The sequence below is a fragment of the Notolepis coatsorum genome (assembly GCF_963971535.1).
Source record: "Notolepis coatsorum genome assembly, chromosome: 8".
Lineage (NCBI taxonomy): Eukaryota > Metazoa > Chordata > Actinopteri > Aulopiformes > Paralepididae > Notolepis > Notolepis coatsorum.
In genome coordinates, this window is record NC_140172.1 from 9,645,267 (window position 1) to 9,672,145 (window position 26,879).

The window sequence follows — 26,879 nt, forward strand, 5'->3', positions numbered from 1 at the left end:
ATTTATACGTTAGGTGAACAATCTAGTACCAGCCTCATTTCTGTCTCGTATTCTTGCGCAGAGCCGGTCATGTCCAGGCATGTCTTTGGCGGTGACTTTGAACTAGACATTGGGGGGTATGGCCGTGGCGCCTAGGGGATCGCTTCCAATAGGAGAACGAATATTATGGTCTGTCCTGTACCAGGTAAAGGGATATTCCGTGTATATGTACAAAGAATATACAAGGGATATCAAACGATATACAAATAGTATACATGGGATCTCAAGCAATAAATATATATATTCGGTTTAATCTGACCCTTTGTAACACACAGTCCTCATATCCCTTCTAGTTACACATACACACAGTACTCATATCCCTTCTAGTTACACATACTCACAGTCCTCATATCCCTTCTAGTTACTAGGGGTGGGACAATACATCGATCCAGATCGATATATCGATCTATTATCAATAATCAAATAGGATCGACGCAACGTAAAAAGATCGATTCATATTGCGATACTCTTATTTTGAAAATCCCCGCGAGTCATATCCGCCGGCGCCCAGTATTGTGAAACTCCGTGTAGACATTACAGCAGTGTTTGCGTCTGCTGTAAAGCACTACAGAGCGTCTATTTTGCGAGCCGATATAAGTCTGTGCAGTTTTTTCCCCGCAACGGGTCAAATGCATATAACAGGCGTTGCATCGTCGCCATTCCTTTATGCCAACGTCGCGTTAAATATCTAAATGAACGTTGCGTTGGCTGCTTAAAAGCTAAGCAGCTAACCGTGAGAGATAACAGGAGAGTGAAGAGGGGACTTGGAAGGAGGAGGGGTGGGGGCTGTGGGGGACTGTTTCTGTGTGTGTCTGTGTGTGTGTTAAAGCTCAATATATAAAAACAAAAGTGAACAGGAGGTCTATTTGTATTAAAAACAATAGATTGTTTTTCATTTAAATGTCTGGAAGAGCTCAAAAATAAATACATCAATTGATATTTCCGTAGCCTTTTTTTAGTTGATCTAAATGTGACTGATTGTATTAAATGGGCACATAATATCGCCTCATATCGATCGCAGGCACCTGAATTGAATCGTATCGTATCGTATCGTGGCAGACTTTGTGATATCGGCAAATATCGTATCGTTGTCCAAAGAATCGATATCGTATCGTATCGTGATGAAACTGATGATTCCCACCCCTACTAGTTACACATACACACAGTCCTCATATCTCTCCTAGTTACACATACACACAGTCCTCATATCTCCTAGTTACACATACACACAGTCCTCATATCTCTCCTAGTTACACATACAAACAGTACTCATATCTCCTAGTTACACATACACACAGTCCTCATATCCCTCCTAGTTACACGTACACACAGTCCTCATATCCCTCCTAGTTACACATACACACAGTACTCATATCCCTCCTAGTTACACGTACACACAGTACTCATATCCCTCCTAGTTACACGTACACACAGTACTCATATCCCTCCTAGTTACACGTACACACAGTACTCATATCCCTCCTAGTTACACATACACACAGTACTCATATCCCTCCTAGTTACACATACACACCGTACTCATATCTCTCCTAGTTACACATACACACAGTACTCATATCCCTCCTAGTTACACATACACACAGTACTCATATCCCTCCTAGTTACACATACACACAGTACTCATATCCCTCCTAGTTACACATACACACAGTACTCATATCCCAATATAACGTTAGCAACTTTAACTTACATGGCTGTGTGGCTAGCTAACGCTAACGTTAATGTAGCATGGGCTCGTAATACCACAATAAACGTGACATGGTTGGACTTGCGGTCGGCAGAAAAACTTGGTGTAGTTTTATCAAAGATGCGGAATTGTAAGGAGTTGGATGCTACTGTAAACAAACATTCTTAAAGACACTTACCCATGCAGACGCATCTCGACCGATCTCAGTTAATTCCGTTGAATAGCGCGGTGTGTTCACCAGTGAGCCGAGACTGAATCAACTGGATTAACAAAGTTCAATGTACTCGTTCATTATATCCGATGCATTCATCTCTTTCTGATCCAGAGTGCAGCTGCTCCAACGTGATGATAATCCCATTGTAAAGTGTAAACAGACAGCCAGTGCGTCGCTCTAACACCCCCCCAATGTAAATCTCTGCGGGCTGCAGTCTAGGTTTGATTCACATGCAAATACAGTAATTACGCCCCCGTTTCACTGAAATAATGTCCGTGAACAGTCTATTTTTAAACAAAGGATTGATACTATTTTAGATATTCTAACTGTTCGTTTTTATAGTAAACATGTGCTTATACATTCAATTCATAATAATATGAAGGAAAAAAAAACACACCTAAAAATAAAACTCTTTCAAGTCTAGACGAGAAGGGGGCGGGCCGAGTTCTGGTCAGTAGCGCTGCGAGGTGACACAATTAGGCTTGCCATGTCTCATTCTTGGCTGTGTCTTGCTTAACTAGGCTTGCCATGTCTCATTCTTGGCTGTGTCTTGCTTAACTAGGCTTGCCTAGTCTTGTTCTTGGCTGGGTCTTGCTTAACTAGGCTTGCCATGTCTTGTTCCTGGCTGAGTTGTTCTTGACTGGGTGTTTGTCTGTAGCCTACTGTCTCTTAGCGAGAGAGAGAGAGAGGTGTGGAGAGAGAGTCACTCTAACCAAACACACTCAGTTTAGTTTGCGCAGCAGACTTTGATAGTGGGATGTACAATGTACCCCTGTTGTGTACCTTTTCTAACAAATCTCAGACCAAAACCCTGCTCGGACTAGTGCGAGTAAAACCCTGCTCAGAGAGATTGGTGTTGGATTATTCCTGATTCTTGGACGATTAGTCGGTTAGCTAAGATACATCCAAATAAATCAAGCAAATCAATAACAATTTTAGATTGTGGTTGAGGCATCATCTAGCCATAATATCTGTTCTAGTGAGTGTAAACACTTCTACTTTTAACAATACAAGTCAGGGTTCTGAAGTGGTGTTTTGACTTTTGTGTCCGAGAGAATTAGAAAATCAGAGCGGTTTTAACTTTAAAGCCCAACGGTCAAATCTGGGTCGGATAAGACTGTTACTTTATCTCTTTCTAATGTGTGTGTTAAATGGTGCATTTATATAGCGATTTTATCAAAAGCGCTTTGCGATTTTGTTCCTCACATTCACCCATTCACACACCAACGGTGCAAGGTGCCCACCTGCTCATTGGGAACAATTAGGGGTTACGTTTTCTTGCACAATGACACTTTGACATGCTCCCCGGGAGAAGTGGGAATCGAACCGGGAACCTAACGATTACCAGGCGACCACTTTACCTCCTGAGCCACTGTCACCTCATGTTAGAAGTTGAGTTGGAATTCAGAATCAATACTATTGCATGCAATTCACGGTCATGAAACTGAATGAATTATCATTGTATTTATATAGTGGTTTTCTAGACACTCCTAGCACTTTACAGTGTAGGATGTAAATGGCCTCCTTCACCACTGGGTAGCACCCAACCTTGGGCTACAGGCTCAATGGCTGCGAGACACTGGCACCAGGCACACATCACACTACACAATGGCTGAAAGGCTCAGGAAACGGGGATTGATACCAGCCAATTAAGCGGAAGTGATGATGGGGTGGCCTTGATGTCAGACCAGGTGGGTTTGCAGGACTGGAGTTTTGGGAGAAACGTTGTGGTCTTGGTTGACCAGGTGGAGAGAGTTGGTCTGTTTGACACTGGTCTTGTTTGACCAGGTGGAGAGAGTTGGTCTGTTTGACACTGTGGTCTTGTTGGTGGAGAGCATTAATAATAATAATACACTTTATTTTATAGCACCTTTCATACAAGAATTGCAGCTCAAAGTGCTTCACAACAGAAAAAAGACACAAAATGAGCACATAAAGTGCAGACATATAAAAATTTGTTTTTCACATTATGCTCTAACATCCCAATAGGCCACCTTGTTTATTGTTTACTTTTTTTTTTTATATATTGGTCTTTTTCCCCCTCCATTTTCCTCCGATTTTCTCCCATCCCAATGTTAGTCGTATGCCAATTCCCAGTCCCTTCCTGGTCGCTGCGCTTTACCCCCCACAGTCAGATCATTTGGGAGAGTGGAGGCTACCACGTGCTTCCTCCGACACACGTCCAGCCAATCACCGCTTCTTTTCACCTGGCAGCGCGGATTCTCATTGAGAGGGCGTAGCGTGTGGGAGGACCACACTATCCCCCTCACGTCCAATCCGCGCTTAGCAGGCGCCCCGACCGAACTGTAGGAGTCGCTGTTTACAACGACCCGGACCCACCCCGCCAGCTTCTCCCACCCTCTGATACAGCCAATTGTATCAGTGCAGACGGCCAGCCAAGCTGGTGACAACCCCGGAGCTGTGAGCTGGATTCGAACAGGCGAACCAAGCTCACAGCTCCGGGGCTGGTGACGAACGCAATCTCCGCTCGACCACCTAACCGCCTGTTTATTGTTTACTTAATAATTTGGTTTGTATCTCCTTCTCTCTCTCCGTGCTTCAGCCCTCTTCTGTCTCGCACGTCGCCCACGTCCTCGATACTGTTGTTACGTAGGACAAGTTCCTTAGTTTTACTTACATTCATCTCTAAGGAATGAATTTCTTTTCACCAGTTCAGGAGAGATGACACATGGTCCCTGTATGGACCCTCTCATGGTACCTGTATGGACCCTCTCAGGGTCCCTGTATACCCTCTCATGGTCCCTGTATGTACCCTCTCATGGTCCCTGTATGGACCCTCTCATGGTCCCTGTATGTACCCTCTCATGGTCCCTGTATGTACCCTCTCATGGTCCCTGTATGTACCCTCTCATGGTCCCTGTATGTACCCTCTCATGGTCCCTGTATGTACCCTCTCATGGTCCCTGTATGTACCCTCTCATGGTCTCTGTATGGACCCTCTCATGGTCCCTGTATGTACCCTCTCATGGTCCCTGTATGTACCCTCTCATGGTCCCTGTATGTACCCTCTCATGGTCCCTGTATGTACCCTCTCATGGTCCCTGTATGGACCCTCTCATGGTCCCTGTATGTACCCTCTCATGGTCCCTGTATGGACCCTCTCATGGTCCCTGTATGTACCCTCTCATGGTCCCTGTATGTACCCTCTCATGGTCCCTGTATGTACCCTCTCATGGTCCCTGTATGTACCCTCTCATGGTACCTGTATGTACCCTCTCATGGTCCCTGTATGTACCCTTTCATGGTCCCTGTATGGACCCTCTCATGGTCCCTGTATGTACCCTCTCATGGTCCCTGTATGGACCCTCTCATGGTCCCTGTATGGACCCTCTCATGGTCCCTGTATGTCCATCAGTCCATTTGTAACTTGTTTGTTTGTATACAAGGAGAAAAGTAAAGGAGATAAAATGGTCCCCTGCGGTGCTCCTGTGTTGAGCGTAGTGACATCAGATAGACTTCCATTAACAGGGACCCGTTGAGGGCGGTCAGAGAGGAAGTCTCTGATCAGATGGATGATATCTCCATTAACCCCTGTGTCAATAAGTCTCTGAATGAGAGAGTATCTGCATGGTGTTAACACTTTCAGTGCCAATCACGTAATATTATGTGTTTGCTCGCCAACCGTTGAGCGCCAAAAACGTAATATTACGTTTTTAGATCGTTTTTTTCGATTTTAATGTCTTTTTTTTATCCACTTTTTCTCCTTATTTTTTCTCCCATCCCAATCTCGTGTTTCCAATTCTCCCCTCCCCTGTCTTGAACGTTGCTCGACTATGCCCCCCACTGGTCGGTTGTAGGGAGGATAGAAGCCTTGCATCACATGTCCCCTCCGGTACACGAGGAGGCAGCCTGTCCCATCTTTTCACCTGCCAGCGCGGACTCTCAGTGGCGAGGTGCAATCTCCGCTGCGCCACCCAGCCGCCTCTGTGTATTTTAATATCCTATACACTCTCACGGACCTCTGTGTTACCATTGGAACTCATTCTGAGACCTCAAGAGTGCAATGCCGGCCGAATCGTGCTAGCTGGCAGTATCGCCTACCCTTTGAAACCTTATTTCACACTGTGTGTTACATTTTATATGATCCTGGCAGAGAATTTGGACCTGTGCAAGTGAAACGGTTCATCCGAGCACCTTGGAACGTGTTCAGCACACTTGAGGCATATCTTGTGCCATTTCATGTCAGGGACCCGATGGACATCAATACTGGAAATCGCGATCAGACAATTGGAATATTCATTTTGGGATACCTCCTAGTAAAGGTAAGGACTATATGACATCAATCCTACTTTGATCCAACAATGATTTCACATCGATCGCAACGATCAACATATGTAGTATTCAAAACGTATGCCGTTGCTGACGATCAGAGCATCAAAAAAACGCCCCCCCCCCCCCCCTTTTGATGCATTCATGATGAAACATAATACCTATTATATACCTTTGATTTTGAAATAGTAACGTGTCCAGGCGAGCAACGCGAACGACTTTAGCAAAATTCACATAGTGCTCCATAACTCAGCTTTCAGGAATTAGCCCGGATCACAATGAAACTATACAATATTCACCACGGGATAACACGCGAACGTATACATGAAAAAATTTACTCTTTTTTACATGTTGGACGAGAGATGGTGACTGTCAAATGAGCCATAGTATTGTCTCCATAGCTATAATATAGAATATAGATATAGCTCTGCAAACATCATGACGCACAGTGAAAATGCCTATCTTTTAGCATGGCCTACACGCTACAGGATGAGGATAATAGCTGCTGCCGCTGAATCAGTTAAAAGCAGATCTTAGGAAGTAGTCGTTGATGGGATTTTTGTTTTTGTTTTACTTACACGCATGTCGTATCTGGCCTTGTAGTCCTCAGCGTTGCCTAAGACAAATGCAGTGGAGTGGGCACGTAGCTTGGACCGAACATCACAGGTTTTTGGTTTGGGTATGTCCTGTATTTTCCAATGTTTTCCACACATGTGCTGATGTAGCCAGTTACACTGGAAGCGTATTTCTCTAAATCCACAGTAGAGTCATCCCTTTGAGCAGCAGCTTTAAACATGTCCCAGTCTGTACTCAGTCCTGAAGCACCAGTTCAGTTTCTTCATTCCACACTTACAGTTTTATTTACTGGGGGGGGCTTTCTTGAGGAGGTCTGTACGCTGGATAGAGAGAGGCTGAGATGTTCATTGCAAACTGAATGGCAAGCGTCTGGAATGCTGTCCGAAAGCCAGGTTTCTGTGAAAATAAGAGCACAGCATTCTCTCATTTCACGCTGGGATGTAATCCTGCTTCTCAGTTCATCCATCTTGTTGTTGAGCGAGCGGACGTTAGCTAGCAGCAGGCTAGGTAGCGGTGGTCGTGTAGCCCTAGCCTTTAGCTTAGCATGTAGCCCCGCCCTCTTGCCTCTCCTTGCCTTGTTGTTGTTTTGCTGTCCCGGCTGTGAATAGCGGGGTCTCGTCGTAGCAGAAAGTTGAAGTCCGTCAAGCTATAAGTGAGCTCATGGTGAGCTTTGCTGTTGTTGTTGTAGGTGGGTTTTTGTTTGTTTTTGTTTACCTGCATGGTTCAAGGAGGGTCTCCAGCTTCTGGGTTTCCCCCACTCTGCTGTAGTCAACATGGTTAGCTTCAGCTTGTGCCTCTGGTTGGTTAGAGTCGCCTTCACAGCCTCTTGGTTCTTCAGGAGGCTAGAGATCATAAAGGGCGTTGAATTCCACCTTGTGGAAACTGTATCAGTGGCTCTTTCCTGCCCAAGTACGGTTTGCTGCTGGTGTAGTTAATGTGTGTTGGCAGGGCTGTGTTTAAAGTGACCTACAATCTTGCAACACTTTGCCAACATGCCAGTAAACCCGCTGTCACCAAGGCAAACAGTGATGGCCCTCTGCAACATGTGAGCAACACACGGCATGTGCTGGAAAGTGAGCTGTCTTGCTGCAGTGATCATGGTTGTGTCAGACGATGCCATCTGCAGCACATTTTCTAGCCCCTTATCTTCGACCATCGAAAGTGGTCTACAGTCCACGGCAATCCAGCGAGCCAGTGAGTTAGTTAATTTGTTACACTTGGTCTGACAAATTATTTTAAATTTTTTATTTTTTATAATTTTTTTGTTCTCACTCTTTCTGTATTTTTTTGCTCTCATCCCAATTTAGTCGTTATGCCAAATCCCTTCCTGGTCGTTGCGCGCATTGTCCCACTGTCGGCCTAGGGAGGGTGTAGAACTACCACATGCCTCCTCCGATACATGTGGAGTCAGCCAGCCGCTTCTTTTCACCTGACTCTCACTGGGGGAATGTAATGCGTGCAGAGGTTCACGCTATTTCCCCCCGATCCCTTCCCTGCTGAACAGAGTCTCTTGTCAATGAATTGGTCAAAGACAGACCACTAAAGACTACTATGACAGACAGATATGACCAAATCACAGAAAATCTTGTCAATGAATTGGTCAAAGACAGACCACTAAAGACTACTATGACAGACAGATATGACCAAATCACAGAAAAAGGGCTTTCCTCCTTTACCTTTCCTTTCAGCCATAGGCCACAACAGGATGAATGATCTGTACTAGTGGTCTGTGTACTCTTAATTGCTCCCCAAAACAACACAAACTAGGAACAACAATGATATTGTTACAAGGACAGATACAACCACAATGTCACAATGTCTCCTCCATGACCGTTGTTTATCCTTTCTGGTTTGGGTGTGATGCGGGTAATGGAAAACAAAAGGAAAAACAGCAGACGGCGGGGCCCTCATTGTTATGAGTCTATTTTTGTGTATAATTGATTGAAAAACCAAGTAGTCTGTTGATTCTGAAAGTTGATTGAGAATCAAAGGGGGGAATGAGAGATTTGGGGTGCTTTTTCAATGTATGTGATGTATAGATTGGGGGGAGGTGACCACAGCTAAAACGGTGATTGAAATGTGCATGGAAGACGGTGATATTGACGGTGGTGGAACCAGTGGTTTCACAGGCACAGGCCGCGTCAGCGAGGGTTTTGTTATGAATTCCTTGGAAGAATATCTGAGATTAGAGTGTACTGTCTCCCAGGGCAGGAGGGAGAGAGGTTCATCTTAATGAAACGTGAGTTTATTAGTGTTAAAGGTTATGCAGTTGTCATGACAACACGTCGCATGACAACCAGAAGGCGGGGCCGTCGGTGCGACGACGAACATCTATGAGTCGAACGGTGTTTCCGGGTGTAAGGCAGACTAGAATCTGACTCAGACTAGAAACTGACCAAGAGCGAGTAGGACTGAGATCACACAGACACTCTCTCCTCTCATTGAGAGAGAGGGGGGGGGGGGGGAGAGAATGCCACATCACCAGTAGCTTCGGCTACCACGAGGATGGTCTTGGCTAACGCTAGATCCTAATGTGAAACACTGTGATTCTACCTGTCTATCTTTTTATGCTCGCTTATGCCTGTATTTTTTACTGTTGTGAAGCACTTTGAACTGCAACCTCTGTATGAAAAGTGCTATACAAATAAAGTTATTATTATTATTATATTGCAGACAACTGCCTGTTGGGATTTATCTCAGTATTGTATTAATGTTCGCCAGGTTTCAATAACCGCCCTTGGAGCAGATTCACTTTTAAATCACATCAACAACTACATTTGGAGCATGAAACATTTTAAGAACTTGAGAAATACAAACTGAACAAATGCAAAATCTGAACTCTTCATTGGTGTACTTCTCTCTTCTCCAGGCACAATTGCTGCATTGCTCCCCAACAACAAGCAGAGATCAATCTGGAGACTTAAAGATACACCAGCGCATTCATACAGGAGAGAAGCCCTACTGCTGTGACCAGTGTGAGAAGAGCTTCAAGACCTATGGCAACTTAAAGATACACCAGCGCATTCATACAGGAGAGAAGCCTTACTACTGTGACCAGTGTGGATCGCGCTTCAGTCAGTCTGAAAACTTAAAGAAACACCAGCGCATTCATACAGGAGTGAAGCCTTACTACTGTGACCAGTGTGGATCGCGCTTCAGGACCTCTGGAGAGTTAAAGATACACCAGCGCATTCATACAGGAGAGAAGCCCTACAACTGTGACCAATGTGAGAAGAGCTTCAAGACCTCTGGAGAGTTAAAGATACACCAGCGCATTCATACAGGAGAGAAGCCCTACAACTGTGACCAATGTGAGAAGAGCTTCAGTCAATCTGGAGCCTTAAAGATACACCAGCGCATTCATACAGAAGAGAAGCCCTACCACTGTGACCAGTGTGAGAAGAGCTTCAAGACCGCTGGAGACTTAAAGATACACCAGCGCATTCATACAGGAGAGAAGCCTTACTACTGTGACCAGTGTGGATCGTGCTTCAGGACCTCTGGAGCCTTAAAGAGACACCAGCGTATTCATACAGAAGAGAAGCCCTACCACTGTGACCAGTGTGAGAAGAGCTTCAAGACCTCTGGAGAGTTAAAGATACACCAGCGCATTCATACAGGAGAGAAGCCTTACTACTGTGACCAGTGTGGATTGCGCTTCAGTCGGTCTGGCAGCTTAAACAGACACCAGCGCATTCATACAGGAGAGAAGCCCTACCACTGTGACCAGTGTGAGAAGAGCTTCAAGACCTCTGGAGACTTAAAGATACACCAGCGCATTCATACAGGAGAGAAGCCCTACAACTGTGACCAGTGTGAGAAGAGCTTCAAGGCCTCTGAAAACTTAAAGAGACACCAGCGCATTCATACAGGAGAGAAGCCCTATAACTGTGACCAATGTGAGAAGAGCTTCAGTCGATCTGGAGACTTAAAGATACACCAGCGCATTCATACAGGAGAGAAGCCCTATAACTGTGACCAATGTGAGAAGAGCTTCAGTCGATCTGGAGACTTAAAGATACACCAGCGCATTCATACAGGAGAGAAGCCTTACTACTGTGACCAGTGTGTATCGTGCTTCAGTAAATCTGGAGACTTAAAGATACACCAGCGCATTCATACAGGAGAGAAGCCCTATAACTGTGACCAATGTGAGAAGAGCTTCAGTCGATCTGGAGGCTTAAAGAAACACCAGCGCATTCATACAGGAGAGAATCCCTACCGCTGTGACCAATGTGGAACACGCTTCAGTACCTCTGGAGGTTTAAAGAAACACCAGCGCATTCATACAGGAGAGAAGCCTTACCACTGTGACGAATGTGGAGCAAGCTTCGGTAGATATGACAGCTTAAAGAAACACCAGAGCATTCATACAGGAGAGAAGCGCTATAACTGTGACCAATGTGAGAAGAGCTTCAAGACCTCTGGAGAGTTAAAGATACACCAGCGCATTCATACAGGAGAGAAGCCCTACAACTGTGACCAGTGTGAGAAGAGCTTCAAGACCTCTGGACAGTTAAAGAGACACCAGCGCATTCATACAGGAGAGAAGCCCTACAACTGTGACCAGTGTGAGAAGAGCTTCAGTCAATATGGCAGCTTGAAGAGTCACCACCGCATTCATACAGGAGAGAAGCCCTATAACTGTGACCAGTGTGAGAAGAGCTTTAGTATCTATGGCAACTTGAAGAAACACCAGCGCATTCATACAGGGGAGAAGCCTTACCGCTGTGACCAGTGTGAGAAGAGCTTCAGTCAATCTGGAGATTTAAAGCGTCACCAGCGCATTCATACAGGAGAGAAGCTTGTGACCAGTGTGAGAAGAGCTTCAAGACCTCTGGAGAGTTAAAGACACACCAGCGCATTCATACAGGAGAGAAGCCCTACAACTGCGACCAGTGTGAGAAGAGCTTCAAGACCTCTCAAGAGTCAGTCAATATGGCAACTTGAAGAAACACCAGCACATTCATACAGGAGAGAAGTAACCAGTGTGAGAAGAGCTTCAGTAGATATGAGAGCCTGTTGGCCCCTGAGAGACAGCCTAAAGACACACCAGCACATTCATACAGAGATTCTATCAAATGTGCTAAATATAGATGCAAAACAATGCATTTTTAAGTTTTGAAAGATAAGCTTTGCAATAGGACTCAGGAAATACTGCATGTGGTTTAGAGGGGTGGCTCCTAGGTAGAGCAGGGTTAGGGTTATAAGCATATTGCTTCTTCCTATTCCTTTTTGGACAAAAGACTGTTTTGTTTATTTTATTTAAATACTTACAGTAACGTAAATACTTACAGTAACGTAAGAAAAAGAAAAGCTACTTTAAACTTTTCATATTTTGTCATAACGAGTTGGCTACAGAGCTCTTCTTTATTATGTTTGAAAGAATGTACATTTCTGAGAAAAAAATGGGTGGGGGTAAAAAATGGCACTTTTTTATTATTATAATTGAGAAGTACCTTTTTTTCTTTTTAAGGTCTTTCAATATATATATATGTATAAGCTAACCCATTAACACTTTGATTGCCCAACCCGAGTTTTCTCGGGTTTACCCCCCGCGGGTTGAATGCCCACCTCACGAGAATTCTCGTATTTTTCGTTTTTTTTTATTAGCCAACCAAGTCTACCGTTGGAAATTCAGCCACTCCAGGCGCTCAGATGTGAAAAAAGCGCCCCATATCGTCTCCCAGATGTTAATTCACCCTTTTGGATGGGATTCAATGAAAATGAATGAGAAAAAAAAACCTGCACTCCACATTTTAGCATGTAAATAGAAAATAGTATCCGCTTAAAAATGCTGTATGGGGTCAACACAAGAGGTGGAGGACTTACACTCCATGACAGAGCTCTGTTGATGTAATGCAAGTACATTTCCCCGTGGTTACATCTTTTTCACAGGATTTGCGGATGTTATCTGTGTTTGCATCATAATGTAATCATCAAGTAATGCTGGCTCTGATTGAAGTTATTTTGTTATTGTAGAACAATGCAGTTCTTCAAAGTTCGACGCAGAGGACTACAGAGGGGGGGGAGGCAGTGAGTTTCCAGCATTCTCTGTGATATTCTTAGAGAAGTATTCCTTTACTGCCAACTGTATTGCTCTGTTATAGACAGTCATGGCTTCTTTATATACTGTGTTGTGAGCTTAGTTTTCCTCCATTTTTGTTCAACTGCCTGATTATCCTAGTCTGACCAACACAGCTATTGTTTGACCCTGGGGAGATGCTGTCAGGTGACTTCTTATTGTTTGACCCTGGGGAAATGCTGTCAGGTGACTTCTTATTGTTTGACCCTGGGGAGATGCTGTCAGGTGACTTCTTATTGTTTGACCCTGGGGAGATGCTGTCAGGTGACTTCTTATTGTTTGACCCTGGGGAGATGCTGTCAGGTGACCTCTTTGTAACCTTTAGTTAACCCTTTCACTGCCACACTACAGAAGGTTAACCCTTTACTATCACACTACCAACGGTTACCGTCGGTAGTGTGATAGTCAGGCGTGTGTTCCTGATATCAACTGGGGTTGCACGCACGCTAATGGCGCCACGTGCACGCGCGCTCCCGCGCATGCGCATAAATGTCCCCTCGCTTGAGCACAGACTACAGACAGTGCCTAATTGCCTCTACGAATGAAATGTAACACATATCATTCACAACAAGTTAGGTGTGAATGTATCTGAGAACGTATTTAACACACCTGACGACCGGTGCTATTGATATGCAAAGTAGCCCAGGTGGGTACTTATAGCGAGTTGGCGAGTGCAGCGCATTCCTGTGTGCGTGCACGTGCTTTTGCTCAAATCATACCCTGCACGGAGTGCAACCCCGTCCCAAGAGCAACGCATGCCTGGTGATAGTAAAGGGTTAACCTTCTGTAGTGTGGCAGTGAAAGGGTTAACCTCTGTATTATCGCATTGAAAGGGTTAACCGTTTGGTAGAGCGGCAGTGAAAGGGTTAAACAGAAAATGCAGAAACAAGCATTTCATCGTAAAGTATTCCGTATTTATGACAAATAATAATAAACAAACTTGAACCTGAGCTAGCTAAGCTAAGTAAATGACTGTTGGTGTGGTATGGTGTTGTTGGGATTTTCAACCATGCAATTTAACCCATTCTTCGCCAGGCATTGTACCCTTCTTATACCATCCTCTGCCAGCTCTATTTGTCTATGGAGATGTTCACCTTCTTTGCAGGGCTATAACTTTTTAAATTGTATTGCTAAATTGACATTACTATGGCCCATTCAACATCAATTATCTATCGTTCAGGGTGTAGGAACGTTACACTTTTTCATTCACACATTCATACTAAAATACTGTCTAGAGTATAAATATGTTTTTATCGTTTTCTGCTGTATTTCATAGAACGTGAGATATAGCCATTTATGCATATATTAGATCATCAAATGCAGTTTGATAGCGATTGACGCCAGATAAAAAATGTCAACTGTACAGGATCCCAGACGTTATGACTCATCATCTGATGTTCACCGGAGGGGGGGGGGGGGGGTCGTTTATAATTCCGTGGCCCACGTTACATCATTTATGTAGTATGGGTGATATATATATATCAGAGCAGTTTGTATGGTTAATAATAATCAAAAACGCTGAAACTCACCGCAGCTTCCTCTTAGTGTTGGGTGATGAGCTTGGAGCAAAAAGATCGCTATTATGGGATGTTGATCTAGGTGAACCATTTCCGGGTTGTATAATACTATATACGTCCAAATAATGTTGTTTATTGACTTATGGCAACGGATCGATTATCCAGTGTGTCAAGATGGAGTCCCGGGAGCGATCGCGAGTGGCGGACGGAATAGGGGGGACACCAAGCACCTCCGGCCCCCACTTCCGGTTTGGCAACTCGCCGATCGGCCACCAGGTGGCGGTATTGAAGCGCTGGAGAGTTGAGTGGAGATCTACAGCACCAGTCATGGCTCCGTGGGTGAAATGTGAATACCATGATGAAAATTTGAAATATTGATCACGTCGTAATCCGTCATTGGCAGATTAAGCATGGCGAGGAATGACGTCTGAATCCGTCATTGGTGAAAGATGGGTTAAAGAACAGTCCAAAGTGCACCGCTCAAACGATCTCATAATATTAGATAATGTTTCCCTCTGCTGTGTCATCTAGTTACCCTTTTTAGTCTCTATTTTGGTCTTTGTTAAGATTAGGTTGGCATTAAAAACACAGTGATTGTCAGATATACTGTAGGTAATTTGATTACTGAGACCTTATGTTCAACCTTGTGGTTATCACTAAGGGTGTGAGTGTCACAGGGAACCAGAAACCTATTGTATCCGTCACCACCACTGCAATATCCTGGACAAGCATGCCCTCTTGAGCTGGGACAACATCATCAAACTAACCCATGCCAGTCTGGTCTTTAAAATCCTCCATGGTCTAGCCACACCTCCATGGTCTAGCCGCATCTCCATGGACTCTAGCCCCACCTCCATGGTCTAGCCCCACCTCCATAGTCTAGCCCCACCTCCATGGACTCTAGCCCCACCTCCATGGTCTAGCCCCACCTCCATGGTCTAGCCACACCTCCATGGTCTAGCCCCACCTCCATGGACTCTAGCCCCACCTCCATGGTCTAGCCACACCTCCATGGTCTAGCCCCACCCCCACTTTCCCATTTTTTCAACCCCCAGCAGCAGGTTCACTAGAACCGATTTACCGGGTGACTTGGCTGTTCCATTAAGGACAAGTACATTTAGCCAATCAGCCGTGAGAGCTGCCAAGACCTGGAACTCCATTCCAAGTTACATCCGCAATATATAGAAACACACAGATCAATATATAGAAACACACAGATCATTCAAACACACTTTCAAAACATGGTTAAGAAATAACTACACATGTGAACACAACACCCCTGCAGAACTCTAACCCCATTATGCTTGCCTGTACCTAATATGTAGAATTATTGTTTGTTTGTACATTGTCTGTACATGTCTGCTGTATATATTTAGCATGATGTGTTTTTAACCTGTTCTTAATTACCTGTATGCCATATGTTGTGCTTTTTAACACCAGGCCCGGGGACAACAGTTGAAAATTAGCTTTGGCTTAACACTGTCTCACACATTTACATTTATGTTCATTAATGTGTGCTGTCCCTGTTCAAATCAAGTTTAAACTGTAAACATTGACTCTCATTTTCCCTCTGTTTTCCATAAGGCTGGGCATGTGGCCATTGCACTGTGTCAAAGCTTTTCACAATATCCTAGTGGTGGTCATCACCTCCCTATAGACCAGGAAGTAACCACTACACCTCCCTATAGACGGGGAAGTAACCACTACACCTCCCTATAGACCAGGAAGTAACCACTACACCTCCCTATAGACGGGGAAGTAACCACTACACCTCCCTATAGACCAGGAAGTAACCACTACACCTCCCTATAGACGGGGAAGTAACCACTACACCTCCCTATAGACCAGGAAGTAACCACTACACCTCCCTATAGACCAGGAAGTAACCCCTACACCTCCCTATAGAGACCAGGAAGTAACCACTACACCTCCCTATAGACCAGGAAGTAACCACTACACCTACCTATAGACCAGGAAGTAACCACTACACCTCCCTATAGACCAGGAAGTAACCACTACACCTCCCTATAGAGCAGGAAGTAACCACTACACCTCCCTATAGACCAGGAAGTAACCACTACACCTCCCTATAGAGCAGGAAGTAACCACTACACCTCCCTATAGACCAGGAAGTAACTACTGCACCTATCTATAGACCAGGAAGTAACCACTACACCTCCCTATAGAGCAGGAAGTAACCACTACACCTTCCTATAGACCAGGAATTAACTACTACACCTCCCTATAGACCAGGAAGTAACCCCTACACCTCCCTATAGAGACCAGGAAGTAACCACTACACCTCCCTATAGACCAGGAAGTAACCACTACACCTCCCTATAGACCAGGAAGTAACCACTACACCTCCCTATAGACCAGGAAGTAACCACTACACCTCCCTATAGAGCAGGAAGTAACCACTACACCTCCCTATAGACCAGGAAGTAACCACTACACCTCCCTATAGAGCAGGAAGTAACCACTACACCTCCCTATAGACCAGGAAGTAACTACTGCACCTCCCTATAGACCAGGAAGTAACCCCTACACCTCCCTATAGACCAGGAAGTAACCACTACACCTCCCTATAGACCAGGAAGTAACCACTACACCTATCTATAGACCAGGAAGTAACCACTACACCTCCCTATAGAGCAGGAAGTAACCACTACACCTTCCTATAGACCAGGAATGAACTACTACACCTCCCTATAGACCAGGAAGTAACCACTACACCTCCCTATAGACCAGGAAGTAACCACTACACCTCCCTATAGACCAGAAAGTAACCACTACACCTCCCTATAGACCAGGAAGTAACCACTACACCTCCCTATAGACCAGGAAGTAACCACTACACCTCCCTATAGACCAGGAAGTAACCACTACACCTCCCTATAGACCAGGAAGTAACCCCTACACCTCCCTATAGAGACCAGGAAGTAACCACTACACCTCCCTATAGACCAGGAAGTAACCACTACACCTACCTATAGACCAGGAAGTAACCACTACACCTCCCTATAGACCAGGAAGTAACCACTACACCTCCCTATAGAGCAGGAAGTAACCACTACACCTCCCTATAGACCAGGAAGTAACCACTACACCTCCCTATAGAGCAGGAAGTAACCACTACACCTCCCTATAGACCAGGAAGTAACTACTGCACCTATCTATAGACCAGGAAGTAACCACTACACCTCCCTATAGAGCAGGAAGTAACCACTACACCTTCCTATAGACCAGGAATTAACTACTACACCTCCCTATAGACCAGGAAGTAACCCCTACACCTCCCTATAGAGACCAGGAAGTAACCACTACACCTCCCTATAGACCAGGAAGTAACCACTACACCTCCCTATAGACCAGGAAGTAACCACTACACCTCCCTATAGACCAGGAAGTAACCACTACACCTCCCTATAGAGCAGGAAGTAACCACTACACCTCCCTATAGACCAGGAAGTAACCACTACACCTCCCTATAGAGCAGGAAGTAACCACTACACCTCCCTATAGACCAGGAAGTAACTACTGCACCTCCCTATAGACCAGGAAGTAACCCCTACACCTCCCTATAGACCAGGAAGTAACCACTACACCTCGACCAGGAAGTAACCACTACACCTATCTATAGACCAGGAAGTAACCACTACACCTCCCTATAGAGCAGGAAGTAACCACTACACCTTCCTATAGACCAGGAATTAACTACTACACCTCCCTATAGACCAGGAAGTAACCCCTACACCTCCCTATAGAGACCAGGAAGTAACCACTACACCTCCCTATAGACCAGGAAGTAACCACTACACCTCCCTATAGACCAGGAAGTAACCACTACACCTCCCTATAGACCAGGAAGTAACCACTACACCTCCCTATAGAGCAGGAAGTAACCACTACACCTCCCTATAGACCAGGAAGTAACCACTACACCTCCCTATAGAGCAGGAAGTAACCACTACACCTCCCTATAGACCAGGAAGTAACTACTGCACCTCCCTATAGACCAGGAAGTAACCCCTACACCTCCCTATAGACCAGGAAGTAACCACTACACCTCCCTATAGACCAGGAAGTAACCACTACACCTATCTATAGACCAGGAAGTAACCACTACACCTCCCTATAGAGCAGGAAGTAACCACTACACCTTCCTATAGACCAGGAATGAACTACTACACCTCCCTATAGACCAGGAAGTAACCACTACACCTCCCTATAGACCAGGAAGTAACCACTACACCTCCCTATAGACCAGAAAGTAACCACTACACCTCCCTATAGACCAGGAAGTAACCACTACACCTCCCTATAGACCAGGAAGTAACCACTACACCTTCCTATACAAGGTGAGGGATAACCTCCTGACCAGCCATGTGTCTAACAATGGAAGGCAGGTTGAGGAGGGTGTGTGTACAGTAAGTACCTGTGTTTTGTCCTGATTGATTGATTAATTGATTGAAAACTTTATTAACAGATTGCAGAATGGGTACAATACAGTACGGCTCAATACACACAATTGTTAAGGGGATGCAGACCAGAGAAATACTTTCATCTTGTTTACATCAGGGTCCCCCATTTTCAATTCATAATGACATTAATGACATACACGACATACAGATATATATCTTGACATTTCTGACATACATGACATACAGGTATACAGTACTGTTACATTTCTGACATACAAGATATGCAAATATACAGTACTGTTAAACAGAGATCCTAACAGAAAATATATACATATGAGGGGGAGGAAACTGTACATTAGGAGGGGGTGGGTAGGTGGGAGGGGGAGGAAACTGTACATTAGGAGGGGGTGGGTCGGTGGGAGGGGGAGGAAACTGTACATTAGGAGGGGGTGGGTCGGTGGGAGGGGGAGGAAACTGTACATTAGGAGGGGGTGGGTAGGTGGGAGGGGGAGGAAACTGTACATTAGGAGGGGGTGGGTAGGTGGGAGGGGGAGGAGACTGTACATTAGGAGGGGGTGGGTCGGTGGGAGGGGGAGGAAACTGTACATTAGGAGGGGGTGGGTAGGTGGGAGGGGGAGGAAACTGTACATTAGGAGGGGGTGGGAGGGGGAGGAAACTGTACATTAGGAGGGGGTGGGAGGGGGAGGAAACTGTACATTAGGAGGGGGTGGGTCGGTAGAAACAGTAGAAACAGCCCAAGTGGAGACGCTCAGGCTGAGATCTCCGCCATTGTGTCTGTCAGACCAGTGAGGAGAGGAGGGGTTAGAAGAGGGGGGGGGGGCTAGAAGAGGAGGGGTTAGAAGAGGAGGGGGCTAGAAGAGGAGGGGTTAGAAGAGGAGGGGGCTAGAAGAGGAGCGGGCTAGAAGAGGCAGGGTTAGAAGAGGAGGGGGCTAAGAGAGGGGGGTGGTTAGGAGAGGGGGGGGCTAGAAGAGGGGGGGGGGCTAGACGAGGAGGTGTGGATTGGGACGGCAGGGGTCTGTATTGAGCAGTGTTAATTTTGGCAGCTATTTTCATTTTAGTCTTAGTCATGTGTCAAGTGCTCCTTTTTCGTTTTCATCATATTTAGTCATCTGCATTTATTTTTCGTTTAGTCAGTTTGAGTCAACTAAATGTCTGAGCATTTTAGTCTTAGTCAGTGTTAGTCTCGATTTTGTCTTTTTTGTTTTTGTCAACATGTTTTAGTCAACATAAATTAAGAGAGAATTCGTCATGGTTTTTGTAAACTATATTTTTGTGTCCTCAGTTGTGGTCAACGATATTTAATTAATAATTTAGTGACGTTGGCGTCACATGGTGTTCAATAACGTGACGTCACGTCTCGTTGTCGTCGTGGGAAAAAGCTTTGTTGACAAAGATCTTTCGTCATCAAATTCGTTGACAAAATTAACACTGGTATTGAGAAAGGGGAGCCCCCCTCTGAGCTTCCTTGACAAATGTAACTATATAATATAACCAATAGGGCATCTGCACCTTTGTTTACACTGTTTATTTGTTCTCATATTTTTATATTCATACCTAATTGTATTGCCTATACAGCATTTCTACTATTACCCTGCTGCCCAAACCTGTACCCCCCTCCCCCTCCCCCTCCCCCTCCCCATGCTGCTATGACGCCTGAGTCTCCCCCACCCCCAACATAGATCTATAGAACTATAAATCCAAGAGTCGCAGTGAGCATAACTGCCCAAATGTAACCCTTTCACTGTGACAATACACAATGTTAACCCTTTCACTGCCAAACGACAAAGGGTTAACCCTTTCACTGCCACACTACAGAAGGTTAACCCTTTCACTACCACACTAGTACAGACGGTTCGTGTGTGGTAGTGAAAGGGTTAAACAAAGGACACCACCACCACCACCGGTCTGTTGAATGCAAATGTATCGGCTATTGTGAAAGGTTTGGTGTGGCTAATATACCAGCGTTTCAGCAGCATCATGAACCTTGTGCCACACATCATATTATGGTCCGTCTCACTTTACTAGAGACTGCAGCTCCCCACGTTGATGTCAGCAGTGTGGGACTGACCGATTATATGCAGCAAGATTCCAGGAGGGCTGCTATTCACAAAGGACCTGCACAGGTTAGACCAAAGAGATAAAGCAGAAGTATTAAAGAGAATTGGGTGCATTCAATATTAGTATTGTCCGAACTGCGTTGCTGTTGCTGTGCTTGAACACAGGGTGGCAGTAGAGGATCAGCTTACAAACAGCTTACAGTAGTGATGAGACACTGCTTCACAAATACTTTTTGATTTAAAACATACATTTAAATTTAGTTAATTCTCAAAAACTATGAAAAAAATATAAGAAATAACAATTAATATATTATATTTCCATTACTGACAAACGATGACTCTTGCACTTTAATGTTAGATTTGCACTCTGGTTGGATGCCAAACATTTTGTTGTACTGTACTTGTGCTGTATAATGACAATACATTTTAAATCATAATCTAAACATTAGGGCTCCCTTTTTATGTGATTTAAAACAGATATAATTATGTTCATGAGGTGGTTCAGAGTGTCTACAGTAGTTTCAGGGTTGAATATGCTGTTTTCAACTCCCTGGTGTTCAAATGGGATGTTTCTTGCATCATACCCACCACCATCATGCACAACCTGCTATAAAGGAGTGGAACAAGATCCCCACAGATTTGAAAATCTGCACAAACTTTCAAACTTTTTCTTGTGAAGTGAAAACATGGATCCTGATAAATCAATCATGCCTGCATTCATTTTGTTTGATACTTGAAGGTGTGTTTGTTGAGCTGATGGCTAAATCTAGCTAAACCCATTGTCTCTCAGCCCCCCTCCCCCATACCACATTAACTCTGAATTGCCTACCTCAAACTATAGTCTACCCGCAAAACTCTGTATGATAGCGCACCATTTTAGCTGTTGGGGCTAATTAATTACATATGGTATCTCTGGGGTAAATTGAGCCATTGGGCCAGAGGCAAGTTTGTGTTGTTTGTGTGTGAGCCGGTGTTTCAGTTCAGAATGTTCAGATGTCCACAAATATTTTTCAAGTTCAAATTCAGATTTAGCGTTTTCTTTCAGACCGCACTGTAAGGCATTCTCAGGCCTATGTTGAAATGGTTTCAAATGCAAAAATAAAACAAAGCTAGGCTGAATTGTTTTGAATAAATACAAATACATAAAGATTCAGTACAGACATGTATAACTGTGGAATATCCTAATCCAGGGAGGGGAGGAGGTGGGGGTATATGGGGAGGGGTGTTAGAAGAGGGGAGGGGAGAAGGGAAGGCGGGGGGAGGAAGTAGGGAAATGTAGAGGGGGGGGGGCGGGTAATTGTCTTGCTCTATTTGATCTGTGTGTTATTCATCTTAATACAGAGCTGCTTGTTAAAATTATATTTGATGTTAATACAATGAATGTGATAGTAACAGGACTATGACATCTTCCAGTGCTAAAAGGAAAGGGCCTTAATAAGGCTGTGAAGCGGGAAAGAGTAATGACTCCTTTGAAAAAGCTCAATACTGAAATTGCATTTCTGCAGGAGACACACCTGAGAAACCAAGATAATTTCCGGTTGCGAAAGGGGTGGGTTGATCAATTGTATTAATTAAAATATCAATTTTAAATCTCGGGAAACTGCAATTTTTATAAATAAGAACACTCCTTTCATCTCATCCCATGTTACCTTTGATCCACTTGGTAGGTTTGTTGTGGTTACTGGACACCTGTATAATGTTCCTCTAATATTAGCTAATGTCTACCGCCCTAAATGTGACAAGGAGCATTTCTTCTCAACATGTTTTGCACCCCTCCCTAATTTGAATATGCGTAATTAATTATGGGAGGGGAATTTAACTGTGTCCTTGACTCCAAACATGATAGGTCATCTAATAAAACCCAACCACTGACAGAATCTGCTAAACTAATTAGATCTTCCCTTATTATCTATAAAATGACTGACTCCTGGCTATTCAATTATCCATCATCTCGTAATTAGAATTTCTTTCTCCCATGTTCACCATTCATATAGTCAAATTGATTATTTTCTTATTGATTGTAAACTCCTCCCCTAAACCTCTCGATATAGTTAGGGTTAGGGGGTGTGTGTTTGTGAAGTCATATCATACCCCACACTTAATAGAGCTAGTCATATCAGACTATGATATATTGTCATATCAGACTATGATATATCGTCATATCAGACTATGATATATCGTCATATCAGACTATGATATATAGTCATATCAGACTGTGCCCCACTTAATACAGCTACGAAAATATGTCCATTTATAAATAGAAATTTGCCCAGAAAACATGGCACTTTAATACTTTTTTTATTGGAAGACAAGTCCTTTACAGACTTTATAATATCCTAGATTGAATTTTTTCTGAATACAAATAAAACAGTAGATGTATCAGAGAGCTCTAAAAGCCGACCTTCCGGGTCAAATAATTTCATACAATGCTGCTGCTACTGCATAAATGATCAGATCACTCAGATCACACTCATGGCCGTAGCCAGCTATGAGGTCACCGAGGTCCGGACCTCGGTAACTATTTGTAACTATAAAAAAATATATATATTATTAAAAAAAAATAAAAATAAGTTTGGTCAACGACCGGCCCACTACTAGGCTGGGACAGCGGCCCATTGGTACTGACTGACACTGGGCTGGCCCAATCACATCTCTTACTAAGCACCCCCCCGCCAGTCGTGCAGGGGACATGACTGAGAGGGGGGCTGGTACATGACTGAGATGGGGGCTGGTACATGACTGAGATGGGGCTGTGGTACATGACTGAGATGGGGCTGTGGTACATGACTGAGATGGGGCTGTGGTACATGACTGAGAGGGGGCTGTGGTATATGACTGAGAGGGGGCTGGTACATGACTGAGAGGGGGCTGGTATACAGGACTGAGAGGAGGCTGGTACATGACTGAGAGGGGGCTGGTACATGACTGAGAGGGGGCTGGCTGGTACATGACTGAGAGGGGGCTGGTATACATGACTGAGAGGGGGGTGGTACATCACTGAGAGGGGGCTGGTACATCACTGAGAGGGGGCTGGTACATGACTCAGATGGGGCTGTGGTACATGACTGAGAGGGGGCTGGTAGATGACTGAGAGGGGGCTGTGGTACATGACTGAGAGGGGGCTGTGGTACATGACTGAGAGGGGGCTGGTAGATGACTGAGAGGGGGCTGGTACATGACTGAGAGGGGGCTGGTACATGACTGAGAGGGGGCTGGTATACAGGACTGAGAGGAGGCTGGTACATGACTGAGGGGGCTGGTACATGACTGAGAGGGGGCTGGCTGGTACATGACTGAGAGGGGGCTGGTATACATGACTGAGAGGGGGGTGGTACATCACTGAGAGGGGGCTGGTACATCACTGAGAGGGGGCTGGTACATGACTCAGATGGGGCTGTGGTACATGACTGAGAGGGGGCTGGTATACATGACTGAGAGGGGGCTGGTACATGACTGAGAGTGGGCTGGCTGGTACATGACTGAGAGGGGGCTGGTACCATGTATTGTGTAGGGCTGTCTTAAATACTTCGAAGCTTCGTTCGATGGCACAAGCTTCGAACATAAAAAAAAATCGAAGTTAAAAAATTTAAAATAACTTTTTTTTTTTTACTTCGGTGTGTGTGTGTGTGCATGGGGCCATTGGGTGGGGCCGGGGGACAAATACACTGGAGGAAAGTAACCCAGCTCAGCACTGCCCAAATTATATCATCACTATTGCCTGTTTGAAGGATATCATCCTCAAACACATATACACCACCTATTCTCAGTCCTTGCCCCACAATGGTGGAATGAACTACCCACCCCAGTTAGGACAGCCGAATCCCGTCCAATCTTTCGTTGTCGACTAAAGACGCACTTCTTCAACCATTATCTGAAATAAAGTTAATAAAATAAAAAAAATCGAACCCTAACTAACCTTACTGTCATGCACTTGTCCTAATAAACTAACCTACACTGTAACACGCAACACTTTGATGAATATTGTTACTCAGCTGATAGTTGTATCCTTCCTGATGACCTGTCGTACAGAACTTGTAAGTCGCTTTGGATAAAAGCGTCAGCTAAATGACTAAATGTAAATGTGAATGTAAATGCCTAGAATTCCACACATAAAAGAAAGATACTGGGATGAATAAACAAAATAGGAAATAAAATGTAGAAATGCATGCAATACATAAATAAATATGAATCTCCATATATGAAATAGAACATTTAGATAAGGTGCTACTGAGATGTTTTGGTGAGTTCTTTGTTTTTTTGTGGAAGTAGCCCTTCTTAAAAATGCATGAACATTCACTGATAATTGGTCTGTAGTGGAGTCTACAAGGTCTACATTGCCAGACCATGTAGAATCCGGACCTTGTAGACTGACATAATTCTGTGCATAGTTTAGTCTACACAGGCCATATTTCAAATAATCAAAATCTTACTTCATTCATCTTAAACATTCTTGATTTGGGGGATTGGTAGTTCCCATGAAATCTGAAGTTGTTCAAACGACAACAGCGATCCACCGTGTCACAGTCACGAAAGGGGCTACTTAATTCATTAATCCAATCCACTTTATTTATAGAGCACATTTAAAAACAACAAAGTTTACCAAAGTGCTGTACAAGTCCCACAACATAAGATACAAAAAAAAAGAAAAAATTATATTTTTTGGCCCCGAAGCTTCGATTGCCAAAAAGAAATTGAAGGTCAGCCCTAGTATTGTGCATCATTGTAGGTCAAACCATTAAAAAGTTAATTTCCACAGCAGCCATTTTGGATTTTGGTCTCTCACAAATTTCCCCTCGCCTTTTTAAAAAAATACACCCCGGCTAAATTAGTTTATCAACTCTCCTAGATGACAAATCCATTGAGAAACAAAGTGCCACAGATTACCCAACTACTAGGTCCATATCGTATCTTCATAATATAATTTTTTAAATCATTAGGATAAGGGTTCCCTTGATAAAGATGCATGAAAAGGTTGTATAATATACAACACCTGTAGCTCAACTGCAAAAACTGCTTTTTTGATTTGATTAGATTTATTTGGAAATTAAAAACACATCATAAAAACAAATTATCTTGACCAATTTGTATTCCTGAGGATATCACCTAAAAGCATTCATTAAAACACTTATTTCCAAGGTGGTCCTCAATGGAAGACATAAAAACACAGCACATATAACCTACTCAACTGCTAATTTTTCCTCAACTGCAAAAATGTATGCCTACTTATGTATTAGCCTACAGGGAAAAACACATTCACAACAGGCAGCAAAGTTTATTTTCAGCCAAGTATGGTAATAAGGTAACTATTAGGATATATATGGTATGGATTACTTACTCTTAATAACTTATTACTATCTGTGGTAGCTCTAGTCTCCACCTACACAAATTGTTTTTGTGCTGTCCATTGATCATGCACCTTCACGTGGTAGGCACATTAACTGTAGGTCAAACTCCCCAAACAAACACACCATTGATTTAATTGCCATATAAATCACATACAAAGATTTAACTATTACTCCTCTCTGAACATGAATATAAAACAAGAAGGTGATCTATTAACTGTGTAAACCTTATGCAATATTCATCATTGATATTTGAATACTTGAAATCTGTATGAACTGAGTAGTTAGTATCAAATGAAGATGGAACAGCTCATGCATTCATTGAATAAACAACTATTTGCTTATTACCAGTATGGTATTGTTTAAATTGTACAGATTTTTGCACATCTTTGTCAGGGAATTCCAACAATTCTGGACCTGAATGTACCAGTTAATTGTAATCATCGCTCTCTCCTTATGTCTAGTCAAGCCAGGTTGTGGAGGAGAGAGACAGCGATGAACAGGCTATAGACTACTTTGCCCATCCTGAGTCTGCTATGATGCAGGTGTTTTTACATCACCACCAATGTTCCCCCTAAGGTGCGCCCGTGCGCGCGCGCACATGGC

General features: G+C 44.0%; 3 protein-coding genes across 3 annotated transcripts in view; 2 read left to right on the top strand and 1 right to left on the bottom strand.

Annotated features, from left to right (window-relative positions):
- Window positions 1–15,293, top strand: part of LOC311232913 (uncharacterized protein) — a gene marked incomplete at its 3' end in the record, with an annotated part of 41,748 nt that extends 26,455 nt beyond the window's left edge. Inside the window, exons 4-6 of the mRNA XM_084319746.1 lie at window positions 9,697–9,826; window positions 13,099–13,215; window positions 15,091–15,293. Coding sequence (XP_084175872.1) covers window positions 9,697–9,826; window positions 13,099–13,215; window positions 15,091–15,293 — 450 coding nt within the window. The remainder of the gene's footprint in view (window positions 1–9,696; window positions 9,827–13,098; window positions 13,216–15,090) is intronic.
- The window catches only part of LOC311233289 (uncharacterized protein), a 447,587-nt gene that overhangs the window by 36,416 nt on the left and 384,292 nt on the right, over window positions 1–26,879 (top strand). The window lies entirely within an intron of this gene.
- LOC311232914 (uncharacterized protein) overlaps window positions 20,896–26,879 on the bottom strand; it is a gene marked incomplete at both ends in the record, with an annotated part of 59,349 nt that continues 53,365 nt past the window's right edge. Inside the window, one exon of the mRNA XM_084319747.1 lies at window positions 20,896–20,989. Within this exon, the coding sequence (XP_084175873.1) occupies window positions 20,896–20,989 (94 nt within the window). The remainder of the gene's footprint in view (window positions 20,990–26,879) is intronic.